Here is a 17,654-nt window from a genome sequence, read left to right as displayed (position 1 = left end):
TCCTCATAGTATATCTTTTAATTCCTCCTCTGTACCCCAGAGACCATGAACTGTCACCAAGGTTAAACAATAAGGCCTTGATCTTGGGATGAGTTTTATGACAAGGGCATTTATTGGAACATCAAGGCATATGGGAGTTTTCTTTTCTTTCTTCCCCATGGGTCCCCTTAAGTATACTAACTGTTCCCTGTGAATGTGAATTTTAGTTAAGTTCAAGGTCCACTGACAGTTTTTAAAGACCTGTTTTATTTAAACCTCCCGTGGAGCTGAATAAGAATTTTTCAAAAGAGAAGGCAAGCTACCTTCCAGCATCTGCTCTGGCTAATTGTAGGTCCTCAGACTGGCCTAGATAAAGGGGCAGATTAGAGAACAAGACTTTTCAATCTGAGGGAGCACTACCTCACACAGGACAGAGTTTCATTGCTGCAGAAGAACCTAACACATTTGAGCTTTCTGACAATGTTAAGTGCTTTTCTGTGCATTATCTTAGGTATTAAAATAACATTTTCAGAATAAAATGGAACTGTGCAAGGCTAAGTAACTTGCCTATGTTCATGTCCCTACAACAGGCATAAGAAAGGGCTGAACAACCAAATTGCCTCCAAGCTAAATTGTGTCCACATTACAGTCAGGGTTATTTTCTCTGGTTATTTGCTCAGGGATGGTGTCTAAATGATGTAAGTCTTATTCTGCCATTACCTAATTTGTTTTTTAAATCGCTCCAATTCATTTTCAGATACTTCCTCCCAGCTGGTGGCTTACCTTCTCATAATCCTAACTGCATCTTTTAAAGAGAAGTTCTGAATTTTGATGACCTCTAATTTCTCTTTATTTCCCTCTGTTGGTGGATTGGACACGTGATGTAGAGTCATCTTTTAACTCTAGGATACAAGTGTGTTCTCATACATTTTTCTCCTGGAACGTTTACAAGTTTGGCATAATTGCTATTGATCTTGTAGGGGTGGGGAGTGAAGTTTGTTTTGTACAGGGACATCTAATTATCTTCACACCAATTGTTGACAGCTAGCTTATCTCCACCAAATGACCTCACACTGTCCACGTGCATATCTGTGGGCAGCTGTTCCATTCTGCCAGCCTTCCCCTGGATCAGTTTTATACCACTGCAATAATGTCACTTGAGCTTCTCAGGAGGTCTTCAAATTTCCCCATTGTTGCACCTCTCTTTGAAAATGCTGTATGCTCTTCTAGGTCCATTTTTGAAAATGTTTTATGTAGCTATGGATGGTGATTGTAAAATAATCTAGAGACTCTAAACATCGTTTAAAAGTTAAAAAGATTATGGTTCAGAATTAGAAATGCCTTGGCCTATCGCTCCATCAGGAAGTGGGAACTCTGGGAACAGGATTCCATTTGGTTATTAAAAAAATCATTGCATGTACCTTGCATGCATTAAGTTTTTCAAGACTACCTAGATGATAATAATTTATTATTAGATCTGAACTGGGTGTAATTCCAGCTTTCAATAGTACTTCAGAAACTATTGTGGGACCTGCAGTATCTTAGTCAATGTTTGTACCTATTGTCGTCGTCTTAGCGAAGTGCAGATTTACAGATGAGAGGGCACTTGTACGACTCCAGGGGCTCTACCTCCTGTGCCATCCTCTCTGCTTTGGATTTAGGGGATGGGTTTCCTCACATTTCTGAGAAGTTATATTTGACAGTGATGTGTGAAGTATTCTGGTGTCTGTCTCTTTGATTAAAGCATAACCTTGTTTACTGTAAGCTTGCTCTCTGCCGGGCACAGTGAGGAGTCATTCTTAATTAGGCCAGGGAAACACTGATGACGCTCACCACTACTACCCCTGGGTGCTAGTGAGCAAATTACCCTCATTGGTTCCCTATTTTATCATTTGTCCATTAGAAGATTTAAGCTACTTAACTTTGGGGAGACAACTCAACACTAAAATTCTGACTCTTCTATGTTTATTTGCTTAAAAGTTGTCACCCTTTTAAGAAGTAAACAGAAGCAATTAATGGCATTCAGTGTGCTGATCACAAGAGAAGAGTTTTCCAGTTGGAACGTCTGTTTTGGACGTGGCACCTAAATCCCTCTCAACTGTAGCCGACAGGAACACCTATAGTGGCTGTCATGGGTCCTTGTGCTATGAGAATTTATAGCCCACGAAGCCCTCTTGTTCTGATAAGGAGAAGAATGACCACAGAACCTGGGCTGCTTGTAAAATTGAGTGGTCCCCCGGCTTGTGGGTTAGGTTTTCAAATACAGCTCCAAGGTAACAGATAATAGTATTGAAACCAAAAGCACTTTAAATATCTTCAGTATCCTGTCTATGCCAAGACACAGCTTTACACCCATATTCTTAGATAGTCTTACAGGACAAGAACATTAGGTAGCCTGCTGTTTATCAGCAAAACAAAACTAAAATGAACATGAATTTAGAACAATATGGGACCAATTACTGAGCATCTTCTGTCTTAGTTTGCTTTCTATTGCTGTGATAAAGGCCATCAGCAAAGGGAATGTGGGAAGAAGGGCTTATTTGCCTTACATGTACCAATCACAGTCCATCACTAAGGGAAGCAAAGGTAGAAACTCAAGCAGGCAGGAACTGAAGCAAAAACCATGAGGGAGTGCTGCTTGCAATTGCTCTCCATTTCTTGTTCAGGCCTATTTTTTGATAAATCCAGGACCACCTAGTGTAGTAGATTAGGACCTCCCACATCAATCATTAATCAAAAAAAATGCCTTATAAACTACAGGACAATTTGCTGCAGGAATTTTCTCAATTGAAGACCCTCTAACCCAGTGACCTGGTTTGTGTCAGGCAACCTTATGGTGTGTCAGGTGCTGTGCCAAGTACTTCTTTTGCATTCTTGAAAATTGGGCATTATAAACTCCTTATTATAGAAGAAGTGGTGCATCTTTTCTGTCAATGGCTACAGTCATTCAGTAGTAAGTGACAGAGATGGTTATCATATCCGTTTTAACCTCAAGCTTAAACTATTAATGACCCCATGAAAGTCTAGTTCTCAGTACCTAGCCATTGCATTTATAGTATGGATCTAGTACTCTAGCCAGAATAACAAGTATTGAGGGATCATTTTGGGGTCAACTTAATAGAAGGAAGAATTCACAGGAGGTTTACCAAAGCAGTTGCTTTGAGCTGTATTTTAAAATGAAGGACACGAATTGGCCCAAAGAGAAAGGTGAGTTTGGGTTAAAGAGATGGATTTGATGAGGCTGTGGAAATCCAAATGGTCAAATTATGTGCTTGGGAAGAATCATTAAGACTCAGCTCACTGCAGGGTAATAACTAGGAATAACGCTGATGTCATAGGGACAGAATCCAAGAAATTTAAATTCCGGTGCTAGGCACTGGAGATACATTCTCAGAATTTAAGCAAGCAGCGAACATAGCTAAAATGACATATGAGTTATTCAATAGCTGGTTTAGGATCAACAGAATTTTGAATGATTTGAAAGTCAAAAGAAAATTTCTTAGCAAAATATATTCAATATTCAAACATTATCTTCATGACTGTAGTGCTGTGTGACCTTAATTACACAAGGAACAGTGTGTTTGGGCCTCTGAATTAAGAGGCCCGGGTGAAGATTTTAGACAATTTTTGGAAATAAAAGTGACTAATCTACCACAAACTATATCATACCACTATTAGGCCCATCATCACTGGTATTGTGTCGTATGCATAGAAGGAACACACAGGGTTACAGATTAAACTCAGGACTGGGCAAATAGAAATCTCTCAACAATACGTATTAAATTGAGTTGAACTGAAGTCCACTTCCAGAAGGCAATTACTGCTCCTGAGTGAGGGCTAATGTGTTTGGTGAATTATAGCCAGTTCATTTCCATTATAAACTCACTAATGCTGACTTAATGTCTCTTCACATTTTTCTAAAGCATTTCTTCTTTATTCTGTCTCTGTCTGTCTCCCTCTCTCTCTTTCTTTCTCTCTCCAGTTCCAGAGACCTAATGACTTCTCACCCCCTTTCCGCTTTGGGACTGTGCCCAATGGCAGCACAGAGAGGAATATCCGTAATAACTATGCAGAAATGCATGCCTACATGGGAAAGTTCAACCAAAGGGGTGTAGATGATGCCTTGCTCTCCCTGAAAACAGGGTAAGAATGGCCTCCAAGCTCAGAGTGATATATTTCTCACCTCCATTGGACAGAGATTGAACTGGAACCATACTCATTCAATCAAAAACTGTTTCCAAGTCAAATTTGATGGCGTTATTCCAACCATTGTACAAGAGTTCTTACGCTGTTACTTGCTTCTGTGTACCATCCTGCAAATTGTTTTCTGCTTGCATGAATGTGGATGGAGTAGAAAAGAAACAGACAGAAAACTAGAAGGGAAGAGTCAAGGAGAGAGCTCAGATCTGTTACATGAGGTGTAACAGACAGTTCTGGTGTCTATGGACAAGAGGGGAAATGAAACCAGAAGTGTGTAAAAATTTGTAGATGGCACCAAGAAGGAGTGTATCCATCGATCTCCAATTTCAGCTTTGATTGTCACTCTTGATAACCATTCTCCGTACCCAGTGTGTATTTGTGCACAAGCTGTCGATGTAGCTCTGGGCATGCTCGTCCTTCTGAGCTGTGGAGGATGACCAGTGCTTGAGCATTGTAACTGTTGAGATTTGGAGGCTAACGAGTCATATGGCTGTTTCCATCTGTTCTATGATGACCTCCTCTGGTCACCTTCGCACCTCAAGGTTTCCAAGTGCCACCTAGATTTGTGGCCATTTAGAATGCAGTGGCATTCAATCCCACTGCTCTGAACAAAGAAAGTCACAACAGGTTTGAGAAGACAGGATCCGAGTTAGGGTAGGAGTGCTCTGGGTAGTCCAAACCATGGGATACCCATAGTTCTCAATTATACCGGATGCTTGGTGTTTGGGCATGCCACCAAACTACATTTTATACGATGCATTTGATGAAATGGTCTTGTTGCTTGTCATGTCAAAAAGGGCTTGGTTTTTGTTGTTGTTGTTTTCTTGAGAGTGACAAAGCTCCCTAGCCTGTAACTGTTCTGGTGGGTTGCATGTCCTGCTCATGTTTATACCTATCACTTGCATGGCTTTATCTGAGCTGCTCCCTCGGCCTTTCTGTGCGGAAATGTTTGGAAGCAATGGTGCATGCCTTCCTGCTGTCAGCCCTCATCTTTTCTCTGTGCATCCTTTCTTTGCAAAGCTCAGTGTCTCACTCGATGTGCATGTAGGCTTAGGAATTTGAAAGACCTTGGTCCTTCTGTATGTTGCCTTCTCTTGCAGTGCTTCAAATTTGCTCTGACACAAGCTTGTCACCAGCCTGGCCCCTCAAAGCAGAGTCACATAGCATAAGAGAATACTGAAGTCTTTCTGACTACCAAAAATAGCCACCTACCTACTGAGACATATACACCTACCCTTTCCCCCACTCTGGACTGTAATGAACTGAGAAATGAAAAAAAATGTTATATAAATCTTACCCGTGCTATTTGTTATCATTGCAGTGCTTATTTTTCATTATTTCTGTTATTATTTTTATTGATTCCTTTTTACTCCTTCTCCTTTTCAGACACAGCTTATGAGTTGGCCTCAGGCCCAACTTACATTCTTATCATTCCTGGCGGGAGGGTGGGGAATAAAAGAAACAACTTCTTTCAACCTGAAGTCCTATCAAAAGCAGCCTGGGATGCAGGCTTTAGACTCTGACCATAGTCCAACCTGAGCCTTACTGTGAGCCAGTCCTACATATAGCTTCTGCAACCCTACCACTTCATACTAATGGCCCAGTAGGTTGTGTTGTTGTGTAATTTCCTCCTTGGTATTTGTGGGTTCATTTCTTTCTTGTACAGGAAGCTCGATGCTTTCATCTATGATGCAGCTGTGCTCAACTACATGGCTGGAAGAGATGAAGGCTGCAAGCTGGTGACCATTGGCAGTGGCAAGGTCTTTGCTTCTACAGGCTATGGCATTGCTATCCAAAAAGACTCTGGGTGGAAGCGCCAGGTGGACCTCGCTATCCTGCAGCTCTTTGGTGATGGTGAGTTAAAGAAAGGGGGAGTGTCTACTTGGCCTCAACCAATAGCTGTTCTGAAATGCAACCTTTATCCTCTGTATATCGAAAACAGCATGTCACAGGATATGGTAAGATTGGAGAACACTTTTTAGATTCTTAGGGCTGCCATAACAAATGACAGGAATGGTATGACATAAACAGTTGAATTCATTGTGTTGAAGTTCTGGGCACTACAGGTATCAATACCGGTAGCTTCACTTGGCAGTGATGAAGAGGAATCCTCTGTATGCTTGTTGCATGGCTTTCTATGGCTCTTTTTGGTGTTCTCTTCTTATTGGTTCTCCTTGGCTTCCTTGACTTGACAGAGCACCACTTAGATCTCTACTTTCATTCTACCTGGGTGAATGCTTTTCTTCTGTATTCATCTCTTACTGCACCCACCTTTTCTTAAGGCCAATCAGATTAGGTTAGGGGCCTGCTGGGTTCTACTGTGACATCTGCAATGACCCGATTTTAATGTCTCACACACACCCTAAGCTACCAGAAAGGTGGGGTTTAATATGTGAATTACAAGGAGACATACTTTAGCTTGCACTGGGTAAAGATGAAGGAAGGGATGAAAGTAGTTAATGACAAAGGAACATTGGAAGATTATGTGGGATATTGAAACCTTCAGGAATGAAGTAGGCTACAGTTAGATGTTTCAGATGTCACCCTACATGTGACACAACATCAGACAGATGTAGGATGGTGCTCTTTCTATTCCTGGAGGAAGGAAAGAGAAATAAATGTGTGTCTGTTTCTGCATCCTTCACTCTGTCCTGCCATGATCTTCTGGCTGAAGAGGCAGAGAGCAAGAATCCTCATATGTAGATACCAGAAGGCACTTTGTCTTCTGGTCTTTGCGCCTTTGTGGTGATGGGTTGAACACTAAGAAATATATCTCATCTAACTACTATCTTCTGCATTTCCTTGGCCAAAGCACTCTACCCACAATCTTCACACACAAGCTACTCTAGGTACATATGAGCCTCGCTCTGCATGGTTCCCTAGTCCATCGCCATGTGGGTCTGTCAGTTAGGGCTGTAGGACATTTTCTGTTGGGGAAGACATCAGAGACACAAGCCCAGGGGTAGGTTTCCAGATTCCACCTGAATATGGCTGCTACACTAGTTAGAAAAAGCATTGTTGAATTAAAAACGAAAAGAAGAAAAGTGAGCAGATTCCTATAAGGAGGAGGAGGGTTCTGTAGCTGGAGTGCTGATCAGCTGTGCAAGTAGAACCAGTAGTCATAACCAAATGGATTCAGATTCTATTACCAAGTAGACTGGTAGAGAGGATTTGGGGTTTCATTGTGCTATGCAAATGCAAAATGTTAGCAAACTAGAATTTCATTCATGTGAATTAGTGATATTCTAGAGTAGATACTTGTTTTCTTTCTTTCCTTTGTTTTTCTGTTTGTTTGTTTTGGTTTGGGTTTTTTTTTGTCTGAAATTTCTAAATTTCTACTGATTAGTGTCCAGTAATAGTGTAGGTAAGAGTCTGACACACCTGGAGAAGTCCGTATCCCTTTAAGCAAAGTTGAGAGGAGGAGGTTGGGGTGGTCGTGTTTCATTCCAGCTTCCTCCCCTTGTGGTCTCATATTTTTCTCTATAAGGCATCTGCAATTCTGAGAAACCATAGAGATTTAACCTTTCTCAATCTCTTTCTACATCTTTTTCCTCAATATAATCTGCTCTGTATAATTCCAAGAGTTTTTACCCATTTGATTATGTTATCTCCATTGTCTATAAAATAAAGGGCAAAGTATTTAACCTCAGAATTCCTTTACCAAACTTTCTTTGCTGAGGATGAGGGTTACTCTCCTTGAACTATTTTTTTTTTTTTTTTTTTTTTTTTTTTTTGCATCTCCCTAAATGAACATCTATTTTCCTACAGTGATTATTCTATACCTACAGTCTAGAATGCCTTTAAATATAATATAAAATACATTCCTACTCTCAAATTTATGTTCTCTCTCTCTCTCTCTCTCTCTCTCTCTCTCTCTCTCTCTACCTCTCTACCTCTACCTCTAGCTCTAGCTCTAGCTCTCTCATGAAAACCCATTGATTGCTTTGCCCACAAACTGTCCTCACTAATTTGAACTCTTGTTCCTTGCACTGCATATTGTATATAATGCCAAACATTGAGCTGCCGAATTGCACTGCCTAAAGGAGAGCCAAAGGGAAGTTCTATGTCCTTGCATTACCTATAGTTCCATTAATTACATTTCCACTGAATACCTAGGGATGTGTTGATAGGTCAAGATGTAACAGTATTAATAAAAGGTATTCTTTTCTCTTTTTGTGTCTGCCCCTTTCTGTCATGTTTCTATGCCCTTCTTCAACTCCCCTTTTTCCCTACCTTCTCCTCCCTCCCTCCCTCCTTTATCTGTCTTCTTCTTGTCCTCTTTCTAGGGGAGATGGAAGAACTGGAAGCTCTCTGGCTCACTGGTATTTGCCACAATGAGAAGAATGAGGTTATGAGCAGCCAGCTGGACATTGACAACATGGCAGGCGTCTTCTATATGTTGGGAGCAGCCATGGCCCTCAGCCTCATCACCTTCATCTGTGAACATCTGTTCTATTGGCAGTTCCGGCATTGCTTCATGGGTGTCTGTTCTGGCAAGCCTGGCATGGTCTTCTCCATCAGCAGAGTAAGTGTTGATCAAGATATTCAGAGCTTGCTAAAGACAGTTCAGCTTTGCTCTGTGCTGAGCAGAGAGACCCAAGAGGGTGCTTGTTCTAGCCTTATGTAGCTAAACCATAAAGCCAGATCATGGGCACTTCCCCAAGAGTCTGTGTGAGAGAATGTCAAGTGCTTTGAAGATGTGTGGTGATATGTTTCCTTCCTTCCATTTTAGACTCAGACATTTGATTTTCTATCAAAAAGGCAGCTCTCTCAAAATAGAAGATTTGGCTTTTCCCCATTTGCCTCTTACCTCACCACTAATTGATTCTGCATAGGCTTCATTAATCAATTGATCCTGTGGGGGTGGGAATCATATCTTTTTCTTACATAGCAGAGTGCCTCATAACTTATTCTAACACACAAAGACATATTATTGGTGCTTTTACTGTTCCTATATTTTAACCACATGTGAAGCAAGGGGAATTAAAGATCCTAAAGGTTGGACATGGTGACATATGACTACAATAAATACCAATACTTGGAGACTGTAGCAGGAGGATCACATGTGTGTGTGTGTGTGTGTGTGTGTGTGTGTGCATGTGTGCATGTGTCAGTGGGGTACACATATAAATAATGTTTGAAAGAGCCTAACAGAACCCAAGTCTTGATTCATTATATATATATATATAGATATATATATGATATATACATCTTATATATATACATATACATTTTATATATATATAGATATATATATGATATATGATATATGATATATATGATATCTATATCTATATCTATATCTATATCTATATCTATATCTATATCTATATCTATATATATATATATATATATATATATATATATATATTCCAAAAACTTACTTAAAGGGAGTAAGATTCCAGGCCATTCTTTGTTTAGAGATCACCTTCATTTCTGATTCAAAACGAGGTATTAAGAAGACAGATATATGAACTTCAGATCACAGAGGGGAGTTTTTGAAGAGAAGGATTGTTGGATTTTGTTGATAATAGTTGTGGGGACTCAGGCATGGAGTGGTGAACTCAAATATCCTTTTAGGATTGAGGATTGTGTTGCAGATATGACTCAAATAGAGCTATGAAAGAAAATGGATTTCTCATCAAACTGTTTTATTTTCTGGTCATTTTCCTCTAGTGTTTCAGGGACAGGGAACATTTTCTCCATTTCCTCTCTAGCTGTCAGTAGGTGCAGGTCATTCAGTAGCATGAGAACAGGAGAAAGGAACTGGGGAAACCCTAGTCCCTGGGCCTTGGGTTCCATTATTCAGCACAGAGACCAGAGAGGTGAGAGAAAAGAGAAATCTCACTTGTGGCCCTCTGACATGGGCACTGTCTTCACAAAAGAGGACACCTAGCATTTTCTCCTGGACACTGTCAAGAGGTCAGAAGTAAGAAGCAGAAAGGGGATAGAGTCCCCTATGGGGAGACCTTATGTCTCACGAGGCCTGACACTTCTTAGCCATATAGCTACCATTTTCCTTCTGACCTTTTCTGTTCTCAGCCCTGACCATTCAGATAATCTTCTTTTCTAGATTAACCTTCTCATATGTAGACACAGTTTAAAGCCACTTCTTCATCTACCTTACCTTGCTAGGGAGAAAGTCCCAAGTCTGTTTGCCTTTCATGGTAGCATATGGGAGATGAGCAGTAGCTGACCTGACTTTAGATGTGGGGAGACTGTCTGCCAGGCAAGCAACCCAGCTGTTCTCATGGATGCTGTTCTTCAGTGCCCTGAACAAGTAGCTGTTTGCCTGGTGTTCTTCATCAATGCTAATTTGATAGGATATTAATTATTTATGATAATATTGACTATAAAAAAGAAACCAAGAGCTAAAGGGTGAATAAAGGAGAGACCTCAACAAGGGAGTTATTTATTCACATTGAGCTCTTGATATTTGTCCCAATTTTTTTTCTCCCACAGTGCAGGCCACAGCAGTAGAAAATCCTTCCTTGACCCCAGGGCTTTCTAACTCTCTGTGTGAATTCGGTTCATGCTTAGCTACAGAACAACATTGGTCCCTTGTTATTTGCTGATCGAAATTCTAAAAAACTGTTAAAATTGGTCAGAGCCAGAAACAGGAAGCCACTGTGAGCACCACCAGCCAGGCGTAGCCAGTAAGAGCTAAGTGGCCCCAGCATCTATGGAGAGATGCCCTGTGCGTCCAATATTCTGCTCTTACTTTGTGCTATATGTTTACAGCATGGACTCTTTTATAAAATGTAAAACTCTGGATCCTAATTAGGAAGGAAAACCAAGATAGGAGTGGAGTTGAGGCAAAAATACCATGACATCTATTTATTCAAGTTCCCTCAGTATGATCACTCCCCTATCGGATAGCAGATTTCAATCGTTAGCTCATGAAATGAAATTGGCTGAACTCAAGGGGCTGCATCCACTCAGCTTTGAGTCCCGTTTGCTGTGAATGTAGCAAACTGCCTGCCTCTCGACTCTCCTATCTTTGTCTTACCTCATTAGGTCATCAGTGGTAGGCCACTGTTGTTTATGGTGTGTTTAGGTTTCTCTGAACTCAGTGTGTACCATCCTATGTCCCTTCAGGGTATCTACAGCTGTATCCATGGAGTAGCTATAGAGGAACGCCAGTCAGTGATGAACTCCCCCACTGCCACCATGAACAACACACACTCCAACATCCTACGCTTGCTCCGCACGGCCAAGAATATGGCCAACCTGTCTGGGGTAAACGGCTCCCCTCAGAGTGCCCTGGACTTCATCCGACGAGAGTCCTCTGTCTACGACATTTCTGAGCATCGTCGCAGCTTCACGCATTCAGACTGCAAGTCGTACAATAACCCACCCTGTGAGGAAAACCTGTTCAGTGACTACATTAGTGAAGTAGAGAGAACATTTGGCAACCTGCAGCTGAAGGACAGCAATGTGTACCAAGATCACTATCACCATCACCACCGGCCACACAGCATCGGCAGCACCAGCTCCATTGATGGCCTCTATGACTGTGACAACCCACCCTTTACCACCCAGCCCAGGTCAATCAGCAAGAAACCCCTGGACATAGGCCTGCCCTCCTCCAAACATAGTCAGCTCAGCGACCTGTATGGCAAGTTCTCTTTCAAGAGTGACCGCTACAGTGGCCATGACGACTTGATTCGATCGGATGTCTCAGACATCTCCACGCACACTGTCACCTATGGGAACATCGAGGGCAACGCAGCCAAGAGAAGGAAGCAGCAATATAAGGACAGTCTAAAGAAGCGGCCAGCCTCGGCCAAATCTCGGAGGGAGTTTGATGAAATCGAGCTGGCCTACCGTCGCCGACCACCCCGCTCCCCAGACCACAAGCGCTACTTCAGGGACAAAGAAGGGCTCCGAGACTTCTACCTGGACCAGTTCCGAACAAAGGAGAACTCGCCTCACTGGGAGCACGTGGACTTGACTGACATTTACAAAGAACGTAGTGATGACTTCAAGCGAGATTCGGTCAGTGGAGGTGGGCCCTGTACCAACAGGGCTCACCTCAAACACGGAACAGGCGATAAGCATGGAGTGGTAGGAGGGGTGCCCGCTCCTTGGGAGAAGAACCTGACCAATGTGGATTGGGAGGATCGGTCTGGGGGCAACTTCTGTCGCAGCTGTCCCTCCAAGCTGCACAATTACTCCTCTACGGTGGCAGGGCAGAACTCGGGCCGGCAGGCCTGCATCAGGTGTGAGGCCTGCAAGAAGGCTGGTAACCTGTATGACATCAGCGAGGACAACTCCCTGCAGGAACTGGACCAGCCGGCTGCCCCCGTGGCTGTGACATCCAATGCCTCCACCACCAAGTACCCTCAAAGTCCGACTAATTCCAAGGCCCAGAAGAAGAATCGGAACAAACTGCGCCGGCAGCACTCCTACGACACCTTCGTGGACCTGCAGAAGGAGGAGGCCGCCTTGGCCCCACGCAGCGTGAGCCTGAAAGACAAGGGCCGATTCATGGATGGGAGCCCCTACGCCCATATGTTTGAGATGCCAGCTGGTGAGAGCTCCTTTGCCAACAAGTCCTCAGTGCCCACTGCCGGACACCACCACAACAACCCCGGCAGCGGCTACATGCTCAGCAAGTCGCTCTACCCTGACCGGGTCACGCAAAACCCTTTCATCCCCACTTTTGGGGATGACCAGTGCTTGCTTCACGGCAGCAAATCCTACTTCTTCAGGCAGCCCACGGTGGCAGGGGCGTCGAAAACAAGGCCGGACTTCCGGGCCCTTGTCACCAATAAGCCAGTGGTGTCGGCCCTTCATGGGGCCGTGCCAGGTCGTTTCCAGAAGGACATTTGTATAGGGAACCAGTCCAACCCCTGTGTGCCTAACAACAAAAACCCCAGGGCTTTCAATGGCTCCAGCAATGGACATGTTTATGAGAAACTTTCTAGTATTGAGTCTGATGTCTGAGTGAGGGAAGCAAGAGAGGTTAAGGTGGGCACGGGAGGGCTAGGGCTGTGGGCCGCGTGGTGCGCATGTCATGGAAAGAGTCGGGGGTGAACTTGGCCCCCATTTGCTTTTCTTCTTTTAATTTCTCTATGGGATCCTGGAGTTCTGGTTCCTTACTGAAAGCAACCCTCGTGGCCAGCACCATTTCTCCTCCCTCGCACACTTCTCTTCTTCCCGCATCTGCCCACCATTCCTGTTTCCATGAGAGGATAGAACTAGAACGGGCCTTAGTGTGGGAGGATGGAGAGGAGACCGAAGCAAGCACTGCCTGTGTGCTTCTTCCTAGTGCAGAAGGGCTCTGAGCGATTCACTTTGAGCGAGGCTTTCCTGATACTGCTCTCTTTGTTCAGGTGAGGAAGCGAAGGTGTTCTAAGGAAGGCCATTGAAGCTCCTGCTCCTAAGAGAGAAGAGGCTTTCACTGAATTCTTGCTGCATGGTTGGCATCTGCTGAGGGACCATGTACCCAGCAGAGGGCAGGAAGTCATTATGTATATATAAGCCACAAAAGATAAATAAAAAGTTTCTTCAGTTCCAGAAGCCTCATGGGTGGTGAACCGAGGGAGAAGGCCATTGGTAGAAGAGAGAGATTTCTGAACACGAAGTAGGTAGTCCACTGCTATGGTGTCCCATGGTGCGTTGGAAGCAAGAGTATGAAATTGTGTGTGCACATATGTCCATGGAGGCTTGCACACACAGGGAGTCAGGTGCCTCTGAATATAGAGAATGAAACCTTGACTGGCTGCTTCCTTCCACATATGTAAGCAATGTGCTTGTTTTGGGCTTATATATAAACCGATGTCACAGGTTACCCCAGTTTAGGCTATCTCTCCCTTTTTCCTTCTTGAGTGAAGGTAGAGGTTCTTGACAAAGGAGAAGCTGTAGGGCAGAAAAGACAACAGAAGAAAATGAGAGGAACTGAGACAACCCTACAAAATAACTTGTCAGTAGCTGCCCGTGTTTTCAATCAGCTTGGGCAGAGGACTTTTCAGTAAGGCTTATGGGAAATAGAAACATCTATGAGTCCTTTATCCATACTTAGAGCTAAGGTTCCAGAAAACTATTTAGCCCCTTAACTGGCTGAGGTTTTGGGGAGAGCTCTTCATATAAGGCTTTGAAGAAGAGAGTCATTACGATAGGGTAAATGAGCGAGGGGGACATTTTTAGTCATTTATGGTAGGGTTAGTGAGACAGGGGGATGTTTTCAATGCTTTGATCCCTTCTTACTTAACCTAGAGCTGAAAGAACAAGCAAATTCCCTCAGGATTAGTGATACATGAAGGAGACACACATGGGGGAGAGAAATGACTTTTTCCCCAAGGGTACATCTCTGGAAACCAGAGAGAATGAAGGAGACTGAGAGATGGGAGCCAGCCTCCCTAGGCATGTGACTTGACTAGTGCAAACACTTCTGACAGACACCTTCCTCTCCTGCGACACTGGTTGCCTCTCAGATTGTACCACTCGACGGTAAATGTGCGTGTGTGTGTGTGTGTGTGTGTGTGTGTGTGTGTGTGTGTGTGTGTGTGTAAAACTCCAGAGATGGGGCTGCTGGCAGGTGTGATGCCCCCTCACTTCAAGTTGGAAAATTAAGAAGGGAAATGAATATCTGTCACTGCCTGTCCTGAAACTTGGGGTAGGGGTGTTCTATGGGTCAGTCTGCTGTCCTGCCCTCCCCTCACACAGGGTGGCATCCAAAGAGCCCTGGGTCTGTTTGGAAGCTTGACTGCAGGATCGCCTTGTCGCACACAGGACACATAAACCAGAAAGGTGCTTATCCTCCTCTGGAACGAAGCTGCCATGTCTCTTCACGTCACACCCTCCTGGCCTGCTTCTTGCCTTCCTGGTCGCCCTGCCACATGGCCTTCTCTCATCCCCACCCTTGACTGCTGTCTCCCACCTTCCTCTTTTTTTTTTTTTTTAACTTCAGTATTTCTCATTTAAATACCAACTGAAGGCCTTGTTTTCTTTCTAAAATGAACTTGGGGGCAAGGGGCTGAACCTCTCAACAGTTTGGAGAGAGGAGCACGGAGTGCTTTATTTTAGGTTCCAGGAAAGACTCTGAGAGAGGACAGAGGGCGTGAGGCATCTCCCAGAGGAAGAAGGAGAAGGGCCATAGAAATGTTGCTTCACTCTGGCTCTGTCCAAGGGCCGGAGCTCATCCCCCACTCTTCCTCTTACCTCACCCTTTAAAATTTAAAAAAAGGAAAAAAAAAAAAGAAAAAAAAAAAAACCAACTAACCTAGCGAACAGCAATCTAGAAAACAGGGGGCTCTGATGGTCTCCACAGGCCACAGAAATCAAGATGGTGTTTATTTGGTATGTAAATATTTTGTTTTCTAATTAATTTTGTATAGATAAAGTGTTCTCCTGTGAGTATTCAGGGTGTTGAGCTGGAGGGAGTGGGGTGGGGATGGGAATGAGGGGGGAATTGTTTTGTTATGGGTTTTCATTTTCAGTTGGGGGAATTGTTTGACATGGCCTTTGCTTCAGAGTGTCTGGGGAAAAAGTTAATGGGAACAGAAGCCACTATGGTGAATAAGCCAGGGGAAAGCCATTTATGTTCACGCCCCATCTCTGAAACCTGTCTTCCTGCTGACCTGCGAGAAGTGCACATGTACTTTAGCCTGAGTTTTGCTGAGTCCATATCAGCACTAAGCAAAACTTGGTCTGATTCTTGTCTTCTAGGGAGACCATAGGAAACCATCAATCTGTCAAAAACAGGCTGGTGGCATCAGATGTTTCCCTGTTAGTACCTGGGCTTACAAAGGTTCCCCAAAAGGGCTTGAAAACGAATTGAGATCCAGTGACCTCCCATTCTTGGCATGGCTGAGAGGTTTCAGAAAGCTAGGTTCCGGGAAATCTCTCATCAGCTTTCTCGGATGCTCAGCAATCATCTTACCATTCTAATCTTTCATGCTCTGAGCATCCCATCCCTATACCTGTGCTTTCTTATAGAAATGACCACTTCAGGCAGGCACACCCAAGAAATGTCCACTAATTCTACTTAAGCATGTGTTTTCAAGGTGTAGAGGGATAGCAATGCTTACAAGGGTCTTTCAGACCTATATGCTTTTCTAGAAGAGGTCACCAGATCCCCTCAAAACTAGCAAGGTAGCTAACAATAGTTTTAGAGGTGGACAAGTGGGTATGTGAGAGACAGTATCAATGGTGGCTTTAGAGTTACCTTGTTCTTGTTACTGCCATCAAGAAGGTGCTATTTTGTTCCAGTCAGGTGTCCCAAATCTCTGATTTGGGGCTAACCAGACAAATAGAATCTCTTTCACTGGATTGTTGGCTTTGTGAAAGATACCAGCTTCTCTCTCTCTCTCTCTCTCTCTCTCTCTCTCTCTCTCTCTCTCTCTTTCTCTCTCTCTGTCTCTGTCTCTCTCTCTCTGTCTCTTTCTCTCTCTTTCTCTCCCTCTCTTTCCCTGTGTGCCTGTCTGTCTCTCTCTCTGTCTCTCTCTCTGTCTCTCTCTCTGTCTCTCTCTCTGTCTCTGTCTCTCTCTCTCTCTCTCTCTCTCTCTCTCTCTCTCTCTCTCCTAAATTGATACACCCAGCATACTGCATTTTCTCCCCCATTATCCTATCATCAGAGACTGTCAGCTGGAAATCTTAATTATTCCAAACCCCTTATTTGGCCTCAATTGATCATCTTTCTCCAACTGGATGCTAGAATTGGAAACCAAAGTACAGTCCTCATGGCCTGCTCTAGAATGAATAAGAAGATGAAGTCTGTCGTGTTTTAGATGTAAAATTCCATAATAGCAAGCTAGAACACATAAGAATCCAGCAGCCATTCCCATCTCCATCACTGATGGATATGGACCAAGATCCAATCCATCCAAAACTGTGAGGTTCTGCAAAGCCCTGAGAGCATCTTATGTTCCATGGTGTCCTTCAGAATCCATGCTTTCTCTCATGAGTGCTATCTTCCATTGCGGAAGTGGGTTGATGGGCGTGGTCCTGCATTACTCCTTTTAGTGGCAATGCTGACCCATCAGCATGCCCAGTGACCTCAACAACCTGACCCTTGAATTTGCCTGAGTGAAGATGTGCGCACCCTCTAGGAGTGTGGCATGTACAGTGGACCTTGTTATTTCCAAGCTGTCACTGTGTATCCTCAACCAGCACCTGGGAAGTGTCCCTAATGTGTATTCCCTGGTACTGGCCACAGCCATTTTGTGATTGGGGCAAAAATCCCAGATGATCCCATTAAATGTTGGTGGTGTCAGTAGTGCCCAAACGCATGTGTAAAATAGGAGTCTTCTATACAGTGACATGAGTACCACTCACCCAGTCTTCCATGGCCATCAGGAATTGCCCCAGGGAGAATTCTCTGCAGAGTGCTGGTCACCTGCACCTCTCATTTAAGAGCTAGGGTTTCTTTTGTTTGGTTTTTCTTTTTCTTTTTTTTCTTTCTTTTTTCTTTTCTTTTCTTTCTTTCTTTCTTTCTTTTTTTCTTTCTTTTTTTTTTGTTGTTGTTCAAG

The 17,654-nt window shown here is 43.6% G+C and overlaps 1 protein-coding gene across 1 annotated transcript in view; it reads left to right on the top strand.

Moving 5' to 3' along the window:
- Grin2b (glutamate ionotropic receptor NMDA type subunit 2B) overlaps positions 1-15,604 on the top strand; it is a 438,669-nt gene extending 423,065 nt beyond the window's left edge. The window contains exons 10-13 of the mRNA XM_034511798.2: positions 3,962-4,122; positions 5,846-6,033; positions 8,466-8,704; positions 11,278-15,604. Coding sequence (XP_034367689.1) covers positions 3,962-4,122; positions 5,846-6,033; positions 8,466-8,704; positions 11,278-13,128 — 2,439 coding nt within the window. The 3' untranslated portion in view covers positions 13,129-15,604. The remainder of the gene's footprint in view (positions 1-3,961; positions 4,123-5,845; positions 6,034-8,465; positions 8,705-11,277) is intronic.
- Positions 15,605-17,654: the final 2,050 nt, after the last annotated feature.

This window comes from Arvicanthis niloticus, chromosome 9 (genome assembly GCF_011762505.2).
Source record: "Arvicanthis niloticus isolate mArvNil1 chromosome 9, mArvNil1.pat.X, whole genome shotgun sequence".
Classification (NCBI taxonomy): domain Eukaryota; kingdom Metazoa; phylum Chordata; class Mammalia; order Rodentia; family Muridae; genus Arvicanthis; species Arvicanthis niloticus.
Note: the sequence above shows the minus strand (reverse complement) of the source record. Positions and strands in the feature narration are given on the sequence as shown.